General features: G+C 41.7%; 1 protein-coding gene across 4 annotated transcripts; it reads right to left on the minus strand.

The window, feature by feature from the left end:
* Positions 1-3: 3 nt before the first annotated feature.
* Positions 4-15398, minus strand: MTRF1L (mitochondrial translation release factor 1 like). 4 transcript variants are annotated; one of them, XM_063329337.1, is made up of 7 exons: positions 14978-15398; positions 12219-12298; positions 10850-11033; positions 3647-3810; positions 2568-2685; positions 692-828; positions 4-227 (listed from the first exon to the last, which is right to left on the minus strand). In XM_063329337.1, the coding sequence occupies exons 1-7, from the start codon at positions 15267-15269 to the stop codon at positions 12-14; spliced, it is 1191 nt and encodes a 396-aa protein (XP_063185407.1). In that variant the 5' UTR covers positions 15270-15398; the 3' UTR covers positions 4-11. The 4 variants fall into 4 exon arrangements, with proteins under 4 accessions (XP_063185407.1, XP_063185408.1, XP_063185409.1 ...); XM_063329338.1 differs by having other exon boundaries at positions 12219-12359; positions 14978-15108; XM_063329339.1 differs by having other exon boundaries at positions 12219-12356; positions 14978-15105.
* Between the last annotated feature and the right edge of the window lie 3133 nt (positions 15399-18531).

Below are 18531 nucleotides of genomic sequence, written 5' to 3' on the forward strand. Positions count from 1 at the left end.
AAGGGCAACGTTCAGGATAGATTCTCTTTTTCACTTTCTGAAATAATTTCCATTAAAGATTCATAATCAGCATATTCTCTCAGAGTTTGTATCATTTCATCTAGCATTTCTTCCCCTAGCATGAAAGACTCAATATGATGCACTGATCTGCTTATCCTGTGGTCAGTAATCCGGTCCTGTGGAAAGTTGTATGTTCGGATCTTCTCCGATCTTCCTTTTGTGCCAACCTATGAAAAAAGAAGAATCAGTTTATCATCATCATATTTTTTATAAATAGCATGAAATATTGATTAAGCATCTGAAGCAAAAGCTTTCTCTTCCTCCCATGATTATCCAGAATGTTTTATAGTTAAGTTGTATAGTGCTTAGACCAGTTCAGCAGTTGCAGTAATTGTTCTCAAACATGTAGAAGAATTATTTTACTGTATCTTTTTCTAAAACTGTTCCGGTTCTTCATGTTCCGATCCAGTTTCTTTCACTAAATCTCTAGAATTTACATACTACTGAAATTTTAAGTCTGGCTTATAGATGACTTTTATTGCTCAAGTAGACTGTAATTTTTTTGCCTCATATAAGTCCTTCCTGGGCTCCTTTTCCTCTATATTTCCATTTACTATTTGCAGTTCAACACAGGAGTTACCCTAAGAACACACGCTTTTACAGAATTATATCTTTACTAACTGAAACTTACTTGAATCTTTCGAACACTGTTTCTCTTTTTGGTTTCTTCTTCCAGTTTGGCATTGTAGAGTTTAGCAGATAACATTTGCATAGCCTTCTCTTTGTTTCTAATTTGAGATCTTTCTTGCTGACATTCAGACACGATCCCTGCCAAAAATATCATGACATTTGACACTTAACGGTAAGGCATACTAAAAGGGTTTTGGCAATTTCTAGAAGTCTAGGCTTATTAATGTCTAACAATACAGTTTGGGAGAGAAGTGCAGGCTGAGTTTTACAGGTGCTTTAAGCCATAAAACAAGAAATTTAATTCGATATGTTGGACAACAGGCAGATAAGGAAATAGAAGATACGTGATGTAATCTGAGTTACAGAATACAACTTTAATACTTGTAATTTTTGGCCACAGTTCCAGGAAATTTAGGATTTAAGGAGCAGTAAAATACACAAGATAGTGAGTATACAGAATATGATCAGAATATAAAAAAATGGGCACTATTTTCTTTTTAAAAAAAGGTGTGGTCTCTTCCCCCAAAACATACGAGTCAAGTTAAAATGAGAAGTGAACAGATTAAGAAAGAGGAGAAGAAATACAGGAATAAGACAGCACAAGCGAAGTTGTTACTTGGATTTACTTTAAGTAACTCTGGTAATTTGACATTATGCTTTTATAAGATTACATAGTATTACTTTATGAAAGACTTGTTTACAAACTTTTTGGGTCAAAATAAAGGTTTATAAACCTAAGAGTTAGGATGAGAGAAATAGAAGAAGTAACAGGACAATTGTAAAGGAAGAGAACCCAGAGGAGTGAAGAAGGGAATGGTGGGATAGGAAAAAGTCAAGAGATAAGGTGAAATACAGACACCCTATGAATCATCTGCAGTGCATAACCACAAAAAAACTTGCAATACATTTTAAGATTTCTATAACTAACACTAATAACTGCCTTCCGCAAAACCTAAGATCATTTGCTGATTTTAGTTTGTGTGGGGTTTTTTTTCCCAAACATGCAGGCAATCCAAAACTTTTTGAATCTGGAGTACCTTTTTGTCACCATATCTTGAACTGAATTCTATCCTCTCTACTATTTACCTTCTGCTTTACTGAGGTGATGCAACAAGTGCAGAATGGATTAATGTCTTCAATAAACATGAAGAAATGGGTGGCAAAAATCTGCGTACGTGAAGATACTTGGGATTACCTGAGGCCGTAAAGCTTGACTAATGTTTGTGGTAGAGAAGAGGAAAAGTTAAAAAGCAATGAAAGTCAAGACAGCTGTTGTGGATTGCTCAAAGGGAAGTAAAAAGCTTAGGAATGGCAATAAAAAGAAAAGATATGATAGCTAAAATCAGGTAGCATTTGAAAGCGTATCTCACATCCCTCCTGCATTTCCTAACCTGAGCCCTGGGGCTGGGCCTGCTAATTATATGTGTAATCTACGGGAAAGGAGCCAGCAGACAAATAGAAGCTGGCATCACGAGTAGACTCTGCAATTAAAAGCAACATTTTCATATGGAAATAGAGCCATCTCTCTTTCAGAGACTAGTCAAGAAAAGGCAAATCATCAGATTTTAACCTACTCAGTTTTTCAGTTTCTTTTCCATTATTTGAAAGCTTAAACATAACTTTTTAATAGAAACTGATCTGGATGCTTTTAGAGTGTCATGATTAATGGCAAAATGGATAGCTCACCTACTGAAGGCAGTAGTACTCGTTATTACAAAGTGGAGTGGGCATAAGATGGTGCATTTACAGTACCATGAACACACATGAAAACTATATGAAAACTGCTCTACTGTTGCCCAGGGTTGAAAATAAAACCATTGTTTCAAACGACATTCTGACAGCAATATAGATCTTGTACTAAGGAATAAATGAAGTACCTGTTGGAATATGAACTATCCGTACAGCACTGTCTGTGGTATTGACATGCTGGCCTCCAGCTCCACTAGCTCGCTTTGTTTCGATCCGTAGATCTTTTGGATTAATTTGCAGCTTCATCTGTCATGGGAGACAGAAGAAAAAAAAAAAAGAATGTATTCATGTTGTTTCTTTCTAGACAGATGTCAAATATGCATTGGTTGGTTGGTTTATTTTATATGGCACATTCAGGCAAGATCAAACTTTTTAAAGTTTATGAACGGTATCTCACATCCTCTTATGAACATATTAACAAATCCTTGCAGCCAGATTGGAACGCGACATGATAGAAGCCAGGAAATCAGACAAATAGTAGCTTAAGGCATAACCATCCCTTAACACTAATCTTCTTCTGAAAGCTCTGCACCTTCTTCCAGCAAAGCTAACCAATATTTGGACTTTACCAGATGGGGTTTTAGATAAAATGGAACATATTCCCTTGATTGGCTCTGGAATGGGGCGACAGTCTCTGGGAGGAAGGAGAGAGACAACTTCGGGAGAGAATAGGAAGGATAACATCTTTGACAATTTGCGAGGTCAACGTGAAACAAAGATCAAAACAAAGCTTTAATTCTTAGTCAGTTTTTTTAACCAAGCAAATATGGCGAGAATGAATTATCACCCATACACTTTGGAAGGGGAAAGTGAGGACACTACAAAAATGGAGAAGAGAAGGTGCTAAAAGAGAAGGTGCTCTATGGGCTCTGTAAACTAATTCAGCCTGTTGTTACTTTGTAAAAAACCTAAAGTTTTCCACAAAACATGCAAGACACAGTCACAGTGAATTTTCAGGTTACAGTGAAGTAAACTGCCAGTGACTTTCTTGAGAATAGGATCATGAGGAAATCCAGAAATCCTTTATTGCACACATCTAGACAAAAATAAAAATAAACCAATAAATATGACTTAGGTTAAAACTAAGATTAAAAAAAATCATTAAGAGAGAATAACAACAGAGACAGAAAACACTTGGGTATCAACAATACAGCATGTAAAAACATTGCTCATGGTAAAGTCTGTTATACTAGAAGATAAATATTACCTCAGTGGGTTGGGGTAATATTGCAACAGTCATTGTGCTGGTGTGAATGCGTCCTTGTTTTTCTGTCTTTGGCACCCGCTGAACACGATGCACTCCTCCTTCAAATTTCATGTACTTGTAAGCCTCAAGACCTGCTATACTGGCAACTGCGTGTCTTAGACCACCTTAAATATAGAAGAAAAACATCTGTAAAGCTGTAAGAAAAACTGCTGGTACTATGCTATTTCAGTGTATTTAGGCATCATTGTCATTTGTTTCTTAAAATTATGATTTTTTCCATTTAAATAGTTAGGCAGAATTGCACCGAAAATGCAAGAAAAGTCTTAAAAACAAAGCCAGACATACATGCTTACACAATACCTCAAGTAAAGAACTGTCTAATTTTTATAGAGTCCAATTTTATTTTTTTATAATCATAAAAAGATTGCCTACAAACCATGTACATACATGTACACATACAATCATAAACCACAGTAGAACTCTAACACCAGTAAGTTTATGCCACCTTAAGAAACTACATCAATTTTTTTATTGTTAGTTCAGAACCTTATCATTCAATGGGAAAAAAACTAACTCTAACTAAAGGATGAATACTATTCATACTCCTCTTCCTATCCATTCTCCTCTAGGCATCCTACCCGTGTCTCATCTTTGCTCTTTCATTTCATTGTAATCTTTTGCTCCCTTTGAGTAAGCAGAACTTCAACTCCTGCCCCTCTTACGAATACATCCAGCAAAACATTTGACAGCAAGATCCTAAAACCTAGCATTGAACAGCTTGGAACTTGCAAGTAAAACCCAGTACAATTATGGTTTCACGACAGAAAGAGTTTGTTGCAATACTAGTTTCTAGCATTCTTGCTCTTCCTTGTTTGCTACTGTGCAAAGCCTTCAGTCACGCTGGTATAACTGTTTGAAGGATCAGAGAAGTGATGGCACTATAAATGATTGTGTTCCCCTGGGGTCAGTACTGGGTCCAGTCCTCTTCAATATATTCATCAATGACCTGGATGAGGGGATAGAGTGCATCCTCAGCAAGTTTGCTGATGACACAAAGCTGGGGGGGGCGGCTGACACACTGGAAGGCTGTGCCGCCATACAGAGAGACCTGGACAGGTTGGAGAGTTGGGCAGAGAGGAACCTTATGAAATTCAACAAGGGCAAGTGTAGGGTGCTGCACCTGGGGAGGAACAACCCCCTGCACCAGGACAGGTTGGGGGCTGACCTGCTGGAGAGCAGCTCAGCTGAAAGAGACCTGGGAGTCCTGGTGGACAACAGGATGACCATGAGCCAGCAATGTGCCCCTGTGGCCAAGAATTCCAAGGGCATCCTGGGGTGCATCAAGAAGAGTGTGGCCAGCAGGTCGAGGGAGGTCATCCTCCCCCTCTACTCTGCCTTGGTGAGGCCGCACCTGGAGTACTGTGTCCAGTTCTGGGCTCCCTGGCTCAAGAAGGACAGGGAACTGCTGGAGAGGGTGCAGCAAAGGGCTACCAAAATGATTAGGGGACTGGAACACCTCCCTTATGAAGAAAGGCTGAGGGATTTGGGTCTCTTCAGTCTGGAAAAAAGACGACTGAGGGGGGACCTTATCAATGCTCATAAATACTTAAAGGGTGGGTGTCAGGAGGATGGGGCCAGGCTCTTTTCAGTGGTGCCCAGCAACAGGACAAGAGGTAACAGGCACAAACTTGACCATAGGAAGTTCCACCTAAACTTGAGGAGGAACTTCTTTACTTTGAGGGTGGCAGAGCACTGGAAGAGGCTGCCCAGAGAGGTGGTGGAGTCTCCAACTCTGGAGACATTCAAAACCCGCCTGGACACGTTCCTGTGCAACCTGCTCTAGGTGATCCTGCTCTGGCAGGGGGGTTGGACTAGATGATCTCCAGAGGTCCCTTCCAACCCTACCATTCTGTGATTCTGTGAATGTAATTTTTCACCTGTTTTGGTTTTTAATCCTGCTCAGCTCCCAGATCCCGTTCTCAGGACTGTGGATGGTGTGCCAAGGGAATAATTGAAGAGGAGATAGGTGGCCTTCAAAGAGCACTGCAGTTGAAGTCTTGCAAGAAGAAACCACAGATGAGGAAAACAAGAGGAACACACTTCTCAGAAATACTGTTTTAGGCTGTCTCTAGACTAAGGAAATCGGCCATAGGGACAAGATATCAGCTTTTTAAGAGAGGAAAATGAAGACAACATAGAACATGAAAATGCCCTGCAGAGCATAAAAAAATCATTAGCCAGAACATAGGCCAAGTTTTTCACTTCCACAGAGAAGGTTTGCAAATGTTTTCATTCTACAGAAATTTAACATTCCCTCATAACTTTACTAAAACATATTTCTTTTTACAGTCACATTTGTGGAAAATAGCCTAAACTGCCTCTTCCTTTCTCTTTCATCTCGTTTTTGTCCTTCTGACTTCTACAAGTTTTCTTCTACTTGTACAAATCTGTACCACTTTGATTCAAATGCACTATTCAACATACCTAGTGCTTCACTGATTTAATTTATAGCCATCATCTACTATCAATTCTATGAGATAAATCAGTTATGTTTAGAATAAATATGACCACAAAGCATGTAGTTTAACAAAGAAGAGTATCTGTCAAAATCTTCAGTTTAGATCAGCAAGTTTCATTCTAACAGGTACTGTGAAATCTTTCTACTGCTATGCAAATGCTACTCAAATGAACAAAAGATTTCTTCTGTACTCTAAAAGAATCTTACATAACCTAAAATAATTAACGTAGTTGAGTAATAAAACTTATGTACTCCTTTACATATAAAAGCAAGTACTAAAAAAATCATAAGCAACCTCTGCACATGAGGAAGGAGCCAGGCTATGTCAGGAGTAAAAATAATGTGAATGTCCACAAGGCTATGGTGCTACTGAAAAGTATTAATTACCTGATAAGCAGTTCATTGCAAAAGCTAATGTTCTGTCTTTTCTCCCTCACTTCTCCCAGCATTAACATATATATACCATGGGTACAGACTGTCTGAGCTGCAGCCACACCTGTGACATGTTCAGGAGAGTTTAAGTTTGTAGCAATAACAGTGTGCCTGCGGCACCATAGTGCTTCACATGAGATGACCGAGAAACTGTTTCAAAAGACGGGTATTTTAGGTCATACTGCTTCAAATCAACTATTACCAACACAGGTTTAATATGAAATGCAGCCAAATCCAATGAAATTTCAACAAACCCTTTACCCTGGCAGACATGTTGTTGGCCTGTCAAATATAGTTACCTCTTACGAACTACATGCTTGCCCCTTTCAATTAAAATGTTCCTCTCTATCCTGAAAGCTGATGTTCACACAACAAGGGTCTGAGTTTATGCTTGTTTTTTATGTGGCGTCTTATACCCAGATTGAGACTAAGTCCCAAATCTGTGTCTCTGCCTGCCACTACAGGGCAAGAGGCAGTGGATAAATAATGACACGTGGGTTTGTGCTGTAATGTGCATACTAAATCTTGAACATGCTATTTTTGCACCATGGCATCCCTTGGGGTAGGTCAGTAAAGTTAGTCAAGAGTGGTCTGAAACCAATTCTTAATTGCAGCTTTGCAGCTCAAACATTCGCCTTGTTCACACAGGCTCACAGTCAGATTTCAGCCAAATTCTGGAGCTCTCTGAAATGAGGGAGGCTGATGTGTTAATGCAGGACCTTGCTCTTGCTCATGCAGTCCATAAAAATGAAGCATGGCTGGGATGCAACAGCTTAGTGTCACCAGCAAGCGTCCTTAACTCCATTCTTGCTCAGCACAGCTCAGACACTTTGAACCTGAGGGTTCAAACATGCCTTTCGGTGGCAGTGCCATCTATAGTGCCCCTACCTCCCAACTGATTTCTCGCTCCTCAGTTTTGACAATATGCGGTCATGCAAGTAAGATCAGAAAATACACCGCAAGAGGCTGACAAAGGCTAGGGCTGCCTTTATTTTTCTCCAAATTTACATCCTACCTTCCTAAACACTCATTTTGGTGCAGAGACAGGTGCAAAAGAGTTTAAACCAAATATATAACCATTAAAAACCTAGCGGTTTCAAAGAGAAAATACAGCTAGATATATATCAGGCTAACGTATTACTTCAATTTCTCACTTAAGGCATTGAAGTGAATGCCTCTGAGCGTGTGGGCTCCTTGTCCAAGGATTGAGCTTTCACCAAAAGGGTAGTCAAGCACAACTCCCTTTCTCTTCCAATCACAGGACCACAAGTTGAGTCAGACCCGACTTTAAACTATCCAATCACTGAGAGTTTTTAAGCCAAATCAGCGTATTGATCCAATTAGCACTGTGGCCTCAAAATTGCTGGAGCTGAGAGAGAAGGAACACACAGCTGGCAGCTGGATGGAAGGTGGGACAGCCCTTGTTCAAGCTGACTGTGAAACTGTGCTCTGAAGGTGAAGTTGTGTGCGACTGCTGGGGTTCACCCCACCTACTTCTTGCTTCAATGGAAAGAGCAACTCCCTCTAGTATATGAAATAAGGAGGACCCAGACCCTTCCCCCATGCTGTTTAAACGCAGCTAGCCTGCACGATGTTTATTCCATATACTTCAAAAAAAAAAAAAAGAAAAAAGTTAATAGAGTTCTGTCAGCTTTGAAGGCTGAATGGGATCAGCTCCTGGCAAAGCATTTGCCTGGTTGTGAGTGGGGATAAAGATGACTTTCCTCTTTCAGCAACGAACTCCACTGTAACGTGAAGCTTCTTCTTGTCCCTACCTTCACTTGAACTGTGAAAACAGTTTACTTGACAAATGACCTCTTGACCATAAAAAAAAGTTTTATTAATAGTAACAAATCTAGACGGACAATAATGAATTCAAGTATCACCAAAGTAAAAAAACATATATTAATTGAATCAACAGCAGACACTCTGGAAGGAGATTCTGATACTGTAAAAACCTGAGATCATGTTCATCAACTTGAAATGTCACCAGCTAAGAACTCTAATGAACATTATTCAAACATTTTACAGATATAACACTTTTAAAAATCAAATTCTAGTAAAGATTTTAAAACCACAGAAGTGTAAGTGAAATCCATAGTAAGTTAAATTGTATCTGCATATCTGAAAGGTGAAGTGTGAACACAGACAACAAATCAAGCTAGTTTGTGATGTCCAATTGCATTTCTTCCATGGGGTCTGATTTTTGAACCTTCTTTTAATCTCTCAATATATAACAGTGAATCAAAAAACTGTACTTATGCAAGATGGTCTTAGGGCACAGTAAGACCCTCATTAGAAGGGGAAAGTAGCTCACTGACATGAGAAGCTCAACTAGGAGAGTTGTGGATATTGATTGTAGTTTTTTTTTCATTTCTACACAGTTGTAACAGAAAGGGTTCAAGATACTTGAAAATATCACTGAGTCCAAAATACGGCGTAAGTAACCAGAAGGAGTGTTAGAACATCTCTCAAAGCTGGCTAAAAATCTCTCTGCAATTATATTGTGTTGACTGAAAAAAAATATGAGTTTTTCTGACAGATTGCATATCCTAACATCCTAGCTTTTCTCATTTCTTCTTCAAAGTTTCACTAAAAAGAAAAAAAAATGCTGATGAAAGTATGAATACAGGTAAAGTTTCACAAGCGATCCGAGGTATGGGCAGTAAGCTGCACAAGCACCCATCTACTGATCCATACCCCCTATGATACATGCGTTACCCCCACAGCAATATGTGAGTAAGCAAAATGTGCTGGCTCTACTCACAACAGCATGGGTAACAGTAAGCCTGCAGATCTGTTAACACAGATAGACACAGCAAATCCAGCCTGCTGAAGAAACGTGGCTAACAATCTGTCAATCAAAACCCCAAATCCCTGCCACTGGTTGGGCATGTTTTGGGTTGCAGTTTCACAGTTGTCTTAAGGTGACTGAACCTCTTGCTGCTGGAAGGAGGGCCTGGTTTTCTCCCTGTCAGCACTAGTAGCCACACACTTCTGCCTCCACCGCCCACATGAGTATTTCTCTGCTTCCGTTGTGCTGCATCACCTGAAAACTAATCGGGGGTGGGTTTTTTTAATGCTATTTTTCAGTTGGAGCGACTTGGTGATGGGACTCTGCGAAGATGCATAACGCCAAGTGCCAACGCAAAGAAGTCAGCAGCAACACAGAGACAGCAGCCTGATCTTTGCGAAACAACTTTACACACTAACCGGATTAAGCTAAAATTAACTAACATGTGCCACGGCCTCAGTTTGTTGCGTAAAGCTACCAGTCCCCATCTTTACAAAGATACTGTTCCATGAGATGCGGTGAACCAACTTCACAGCTCATCACCAAAAGATCCAGTTTTTCCACCTCCTTGCATTCACCCCCCTGTTGCTGCTTATCTTTTGCTAGCTCTAAGGCTCATGAGAACTGATTTAACACATTAACTAGGCAAAAAAAAAAAAATACCAGTCGTAAAAAGCAAAGTCTTTGCCAGTTTTAGTGAAAGGACATCAAAACAGACACGCACAAAAAAGGTAGGACTGCTCAGAGAGACAGTGAGGCAGTAAGGGAGAAAGGAGAAACATCTCCTTTTACCGGCAACAAGCTGTTAAACTGATTACCTGTAAAACTTTCATAAATAATTAGGTCTCTTATCTCTCCTCTGAAAGTCTCAACAATTCCCCCATTTTGCTCATCCGTTAGCTGTTACAGATGGCCTACGTAAATCCTCAAATCACATTATTTCAGATTAATTCAAGACGTTTTAGATTAAAACTCAAGAACAGTTTTAATAATACTCATCTCTCTCTGCCAAGGTATTCATAATAATACACTGACTTCCAACCCGCCACCAAACCGATCTACAAACACTAGAAACATTCAGTAACTAAGTAGAACAGTGTATCCAATAAAAAGTATATGTAATCTGTGTTTGTAAAAAAAAAAAAAAAAAAAAGCTAAACCAACATATCTGCATCTTCTTCCACCAAGCACTTGGTTTCATTTCTACTTTTTTGAAACTAATGAAAGGCAAGTTTTATATTTTAGTAGTTTAGTATTTTAATAGTACTCCTGAAATGGAATTTCATTCTCAAATACAGAAGCTGAGGAAAATCATATTCAGACATTCAAACAATCTTCCGCTTCTAAAATTAAGTTAGTGCAAATTAGCTTCCTGTAGTCAGGAAATTCAAGTGTCATATGAATGAGCATTTCAACTTAAATTAAAGAGTTACAAAGATTAAGTATATCCATTACTGACCTATTTCACTGGGAAAGTATTCTAATACTTCAAATTTCCACTGTTTATAGGCAGCATATCGTTGATACATATCAAATATCTCCGAGGTGAACAGCATGGCTTCCTGCCCTCCAACTCCAGCAGTTACTTCCATGACAAGATCACTCTTGTCTGTTTCTTCTGAAGGAATCAAAAGCAACACTATCTGCGAACACAAAAACACCCAGCTAAGACTTCCCCCTCTGACGCTGCTATCCACAACTGGGACAGTATAAAATGCCAGACAAGCCTGTAATGGATCTAGGCTGTCTTTTCTCCTGCACGAACTCCTGGGACGCCCAGAGGACAAACTCCTCCTGCCTCTTGCAGGGAAGCAGCAGTGGTCGGGAAAATGGGGAAGGGAGGGATGCTGCATGGCAAGAAGGCTCCCTGTGTCTGGCTGCAGGAGTGACGTAGGTCTCTCTAAAGACATATGAAACTTCACAGAAGTTTTCACACATCAGGAGCACTGCGACTTTTGAGCACCACGGGATACACCCTGGTTCTTGCAAGACAACTGAGCGTCTCTCTTCCCAGCAGGTTCCCTTTTAAGCTGGTCCCAACTGCAGAGCTAATAAGGTATGGATGTTCAGGAGGACAGTCCTTCAACAACAACTCAGCTCTATTATTCATTTATTTATTTACAAAGGGAGAGAGCGCCTTCTAGTCATCTGTAGAAGAAAGATACACTAGAACAAAAAAAAAACCCAACTCTATCACAGTTTTGCAGGCTGGATCAAAACCCTGGATGATTTGCAAGTGCTTTTCAATCATCTTCCTTTGCTAGCATTAGGTGATGTTTCTTTCCACAGACTACTTCTTTTGGCAAAACCATAAGTATTTAACAAAAATATTTATAAAGTGACTGTTTCATTGTTGTCAAAGGAATAAAGAATGTGACAATACCAGCTTTTACTTCATCAGTAAATTAAGAATATGTAACAGTTTGTTTACATAAAGATCATTATTTTTAATGTAGCAGTCTAAAGTAGTTACATACTACTAAAATACTTTTTTCAAAACCACTGTGTATTTGATACTATACAAGCTGAATGTTTCCAATGGATAAAAAGCTGGACAACCATAAAGGTACACCCAGACAAGACAAATTATAGCACCTACTTACAAAGGTGTATTGATTCAAAGAATTTCAGATACAAGTAAGCGCTTATTTAGAGGCTGTCTCTATACCAGCTGCGTTGTTCATTTTCCTTAGATAACAGACGCTAGTTGAGGAGTACAATTTGAAGGGGAGAAGAGTTGATTGTATACATCATGTTTTGACGAAGACAATTTGTCTTTGTTCATTTAAGAATGGCAAGGTAATAGAGGCTTTTAAAGGGGATCTAACCTCCTTTTTCAGTTCAGCTATCTCTTCTTCACAGGAGGCGATTTCCGTTTCTGCAAGCTTCTGGAAATCTTCACTCTCATCTGGAATATTTGAGTATGGTTAATCCTCAGACTTTTATCAGTGCCACTCTCAGAAAACCTTCTGAAAAATAACCACACGAAAAATTTACTCTTCAAAAAAACCAAAACCCCACCACACAAAACCCCGAACACACTAAACCTGTCAGAAAATGAGATTAATAATACGATCTGTAACAAAGATGAATAGTACACAAAAACCCCAACAAAACAACCCAACTCAACGAAAAAAAACAACAATCACTGTGCTGGTGGTCAAACAGTGGCACAGGTTGCCCAGAGAGGTTGCAGATTCTCCATGCTTGGAGATATTCAGAACCCAACTGGACACAACCCTGAACGACCTGCTGTGGGTGACCCTGCTTGAGCAGGGGGTTGGACTGGACAATCTCCAGAGGTGCCTTCTCACTTCAGCCATTCCGTGATTCTAAGAAATTACTCGCTGTATTTGACTGCGACAGGAACGTAAAGGATTTACGGAGCAGCCCCACGACTGACACTTCCTTAAAAGGACTATTACCCCGATCATTGTATGCAAAAATTTGAAGACAGCAGTGGTAATTTCATGTATTTCATGTCTGTCAATTTATTCCAGAACAGCTGCAAAACTTCTAACACATCACTAAAAACAAAGGTATAGGAGAACTTTTGCATAAGAAGAGGAACTTGTAATTCTGAAGTGTTACTTGACTGATCAACACAAATGCTTTACAATTAAGACTTGTTTTTCAGTACTACAGTTTCGATATGTTAAAATGTTCCTTTTCTTCTGGTCAATATCAGACTTCCCCCCCCCCCCAAAAAAAAAAAATTCAGCATCCTACGTAGCCTGTGATCCGCACTGATTCAGCTCACTCACCCAGAAGAAAAAAATATTACCCCAAAAATGAGAAAATGGTATACACAATGAAAAAAGGGGGAACTGGGGAAGGCACAGGAACACGTAACTGCACAGTCAGCAGCAAGAGAAGAAAAAAAAGATGCTAAACTTCTTTTTTCTGTGTACAGCAAGCTTCAAGAATGCACTCAGCTGAGACAGAAGGTGTACTCTTACAGTAAAGCCACATCTTTTCAGCACTTTAACTGCATTTAGCCAGTAGCACAATTTTAAATGAAGCTTTACAATTTAGGTTTAACATTGGTAAATTACCCCCCCACAGAATCACTTCTGTAAGAAGGAAATTCTAAAGCGAGTCATGCGTAAAATTGTTTTAAACAACAAGTGTGCTCTTTACCTACAGCTGAATAAGAGCACCCACGGTTGACTACCTGACTAACTGTAACTCTTTAAACATGTAAACTTGATCATCTCCAACTATCTACATTTCTTTACAATAACTGCTGATCAAGGGCTAGTCATTAAGGCTAACAGAAGGAAGGATATGAATTAAGGAATTACAAATTGATTACAATCAAATCAGCTATTCATAATGCAACAATTATAGAATTAAGAAATAATCTATTTAAAAGCAGTTGAATACTTTAAAGTGCAAATGTAATATAAGCTCTAAAATAATTTAAAAATAATATATACAAATATTTTTAAGTAGGAACTACAGAGGTGCTCAAAGTTACTGACTAAGCCCTTGTAATCACTTCACTTTGCTGAAGTTCTAAACCTGGTTTTGATGGCACCTACTTCTCCAACAGGTTCTGAAAGGCGAGGAAAAAAAATTCCTCCGTTCCGTTTCATTCTGTTAGTTTGGGTCATTGATTAGTTTGTTCAGAAGAATCAGTTCTCCTTTTTCAGTATGAGGTGAGAGAGAATGAACAGAAAAAAAAGAGGCCATTTCCTGTCAGACAGTGTTTGCCATCTCCACCGGCTGAAATAACTGAATACAGTTAAGACTCTTATTTCAGCAGTATTTAGAGAAGCAGTAAGTATTAAATGATCTGGGGAACATTTCACGATCTAGTGAATGCTTACTGATCTTAAAGTACTGTTCTTCTGCATTTTGGTTTCTAACCGCTACCAAAACAAAGTTTGATTTGGGGAAAAAAAAATAAATATTTGGTATTTGGCAACACTAAAAGCTGACAACACAGCTCAGAGTTAAATCAGAGCACGGAGGCAGCACGAAGAGCCGCTGAGGCCCACGGCCGCCAAAATGGGTGCAAGCGGGCATACCACAGCAAGAAAAAAAAAATAATAAAAAAATTTTAAAATTAAGTTTTTAATCCCTAATTAATTATCTTTATGTTATATGAAGTAGATGCTGTTACGCTGCTCTTCCTTCAGGTACCAGCGGCTCCCACGCACGTTGGACGCGCCTCTCCCACTCCCACTCCCACTCCCTCCTTCCTTCTCTCCCGCCCGCGCCGACACCCACTCGTGCCCTGACCTCTGCTGCGGAGGTGTGCTCGCCTCCTTCGGCCGCGGAACCCTGAGGAACCACCCGCCCGCCCCCGCGTTCCCGCACTGCCGCGGCCGACAGGCCTTTAACCCTCCCACGCGTGTCACCGCCCTCCCGCCACCGCCACGCGCGCCCCGCACGCGCCGCCGACACCCTCACGGGTGCGCCCCGCCCCCTTGCGGCGCTCCACCAGTCGCGTCGGCGTATGCAAATCACCCCACCACCCACACACACCCTGCCAGTAGGCGCCGCGGGGCAACGCCTTCGCCCCGCCCCTCCCGGCCCAGGCCCCGCCCCTCCCCGTGTCCCAGGCTCCGCCCCCCCGCACCTTGCCGCGCCAGCTCCCGCGTGTCGCACAGCTCCCGCTCCTTGTCGCGCAGCCGCTGGATCCGCGCTGCCAGCTCCGGCCTCGCCCCGCCCTGCGCCCGCGCCTCCAGCAGGCGGTGTAAGGACGGGGCGGCGAACAGTTCGTCTAAGCCGGGGCGGGCGCTCAGCCCGCGGCGCGGCTGCGTCCCCGCCGCCCTGCCCCCGCCCGGCGCTGCGCGGGGTCTCCGCGGCGGGGGCAGCGCGGCGGCCCGGCAGCCTTGCGCCGCGCGGAGAACTCGCGAGAGTAGCCGCATGCCCGGCTGGGGCGCTTGTCCTCCACCGGCGCTGGCCGCGCCGGCCGGAAACACCTGAGCACCCTCAGCCGCCTCCCTTCCGGGTTTCCGGAAGCTGCCGAAGAGACTCGGGAGCGACCGGAAACTGTCGTGACTCCTCCGGCGGAAAGGGACGAAGGGGTTCGTCTCCCTTCGTCTAGGAGGGGCGGTGCCCGTTGGGCGGGCGCGCTGTGATTGGCTAGCGCTGGCAGGGCGGGGCAGGGGGCGAGCCCCGGGGCCCCACGCCTGTATGCAGGCCGCAGTGGGGCGGCTGTCGCCGTGTGAGGGGCATTTGGATGCGTTTTTATTTATTCTGACTAAAAGAAGCCCCGCAAACCTCGCCAGGTCCTCTGTGCCACAAGTTCAAAGCAGGGCTCCCGGGGTGAGGGCCCGCGGGGGCGCTGAGGTGGGCGTGGGGGCGGTGTCGTGTCCTCCCACCCTGCGGCCAACCCCAACCGCTTGTGGGGACGGGGAGGCGGGGGGCTGGATATCCAGGTTACTCTCCTTTTTCCTCTCGCTCCAGAAGAAATTTTCAGAATTAAAACACCCTGAGGAGGAGGAAGCCCCAAATACTCGTGGAAAGATACCTCCACAGTCGAAGCAGGCGCAAAATCGCGCATTTAGAGGAAAAGAAGAAAAAAGGGCAATTGAAAGAGCGTTCACGTCAGGGATAAGTGGTGAGGCTGAGAGTACCTTTTACAAAATGCAGCATCTGAGCACAGTGTCTCACGTTAAAGTTTTAAGCTGGAATGCAGTGAAGACGCGGTCATTTAGTAAATGGGATGTGACGGGTGTTGTGGGACAATCCTGACAAATCCCTTCTGGTATGCAGACAGGGTGGCATAGTAACCTTGTTTTACATAACATCATTAATGAGATTCTTGGCTGAACTCAAAACAGTTTGAAGAATATACTTTATTATAAAAATGTGCAACTATCCATGAAACTTTATTAGGCAGTATTTTGTATTACAATCATTGGAGGAGTCAAAGTCAGGTCTTTGCTGTTCTTCTGTCCTTGTTCATGTCTAAACAGAACTATGTAAGCATACTTTACAACTAAATTCCACTGATGAAATAACAGTAAATTCCACTGGTGGAATAACAGTAGCTTCCATGTGATACATTAGTAAATTGTTATTTTCATGAATGTAATATCAAAAGCAAGAGGAAGGCTTGCACGCCTGAGTAGTTTTGGTAGTCAGAAATGAAAACTTAGAAGTCTTGTTCCATTGTGGAAATCCAAAGGCAATACGGTCAACATGAGAATTTATTATTTGGAATGTTAAACGTTAAAAGGAATGGTTGGGTAAAAACTTTTTTCTATGATTCCAAATGCACCACTTTGAATAAGGTTTATTGTCAAAATATACTGTAGCAATAATTTATAAGTAAAATCACACTCGGAGAGCTTTGCGGAGAATGTACAGTCTGTGCAGGCTAGTCTGGCACTGATAGACAGCCCAGGCCGTTGCCTATGAAATCTCACCCACCAAAGTCTTCCCTTGCACTCACTGCTGACTGCTCATGGAGCTTCTTGAAGCTTTCTTTCAGAAGGGTAAAGGAAAAATGATCAACTTTATGCATTTAATAGACCAAATTTTGGTGGTCTCTAACAATAAAAGAAACTGTGAGAGTCTTAATGGCTGTGTGAACCCTGCTTGTGAGACAACTGCACAGAACTCTGGAAATTTAGAGTAAGGCGTGATTTAATGTAAAGTTTTTGAGAAGGAAAAAGGTAGTGTGAGTCAATGTCTGCTGGTCAGCCTTTGAATCACTTGAATTGTATCTCTGTTTTAAATCGTAAGGATGGATTTCCACAGGATGAGTTTATGGATAAAGGAAGGGGCAAAATCTGGCCTTTGGTATAACATTAAAGTAATACACAGACTTTTTTCCCAGCTGATTTTGGCACCATTATTGCTTTATTCGTTCATCCCACAAACCAGTCACTTCTACTGCTGGCAGAAGTATTCGGGAGCAATATAAATAGGGCTGATGTTTTGTCACTGCAAAGGTACTGAGGCTTTAGGTGAACAGGACTAGACCTTTGTCACTGCAGCCATGTCCCGGGATGTGCTACAGTGCTACTCTTGGTTCTCTCAAAAAATAACAGCATTATGGGGTGAGAAAAACTCCGTTTTGAAGTTGGTAGTTAGACATGGTTCAAATCAACTTGGAGCAGGTGTTGCAGCTGTTTGTCTGTCTATGTGCAACCTTAATTTTTGGCAGTGTTGGATTTGATAAGGACTCAGGCTGTCGTTGGCTGGGTTAACGCTGTCGGGAGCAGGCTCACAGATATTGTAGAGGTATGAGCTTTACTGTCATGGTGTAGAGAGTCACTGACATTAAGAGACTGTCTTGTAGCAGCTTTGATTGCTTTTGAATTGGTGATGTGGAATACTTATGCTAAATGGCTTTCACAAGCACTTACTGCATACAGAAGCTGCTGGTTCCTGAGCAGGCTCATGGCGTTGTCAGTCCAGCAAGCTGCTCCCACCGAAAGAGCCCCCCACCTTTTTTAGGTACTGGTTCCACAGGCAGCTTCTCCTTGTGATGGAATTTGCTGTCTAGGGGAGCAAGTCTGGCATCAGGTGACAGCTGAAACCCCAGCTGTTTAAGGTAGAATGTAGGTCTCCTCTATTTGCTTAGTTCAGACCACAGTCTAATAGACACTTTAGCATGCTTTTTATTTGAAACAGAGCTATTACTACCTTAAGTCTGGTTTGTGTCCACTCTCTGTTGTCCTGCGAATAGATTATGTGGACTCCACAGGTGTTTAAGCAAGTGGTGGACAGGCTGTGGAGCTGGGAGTGCTATGGCCACGTTTCCATGGTACCTGGACTCAGTTGGTGAATGTGCAGCCCAGCGACCTGTGTCACTGACCTGTCTTTTCTCCATCATACCTTTAGTTTCCTTCATAACATATGTGCCTTCAGTCGAATTTAAATACTCTTGATACTATCTGCAGGTTTTGTTTTAACCTGCGTATCCCAAACTACTTTCAGCTCAGTTATATGAAAGTTGACTATAAACACCTAAGTTGAACACATTCATAATACAATAAATATTCAGTTTCTTTGAAACGTAAAGGTCAGGAGCGTACACAAGTGCTCTGCTTATTTGTGGCTATTTGGCATTAGGCTCTGCTTGACAGAAAAGATTACACACTGGGCAAAAGTGACGAAAACATAACTCACTTTCTGTAGTGCACTTGTTATATACATTCTCATGAAAAACTGAAA

Source organism: Chroicocephalus ridibundus, chromosome 3 (assembly GCF_963924245.1).
Source record: "Chroicocephalus ridibundus chromosome 3, bChrRid1.1, whole genome shotgun sequence".
In the NCBI taxonomy this organism is placed as follows: domain Eukaryota; kingdom Metazoa; phylum Chordata; class Aves; order Charadriiformes; family Laridae; genus Chroicocephalus; species Chroicocephalus ridibundus.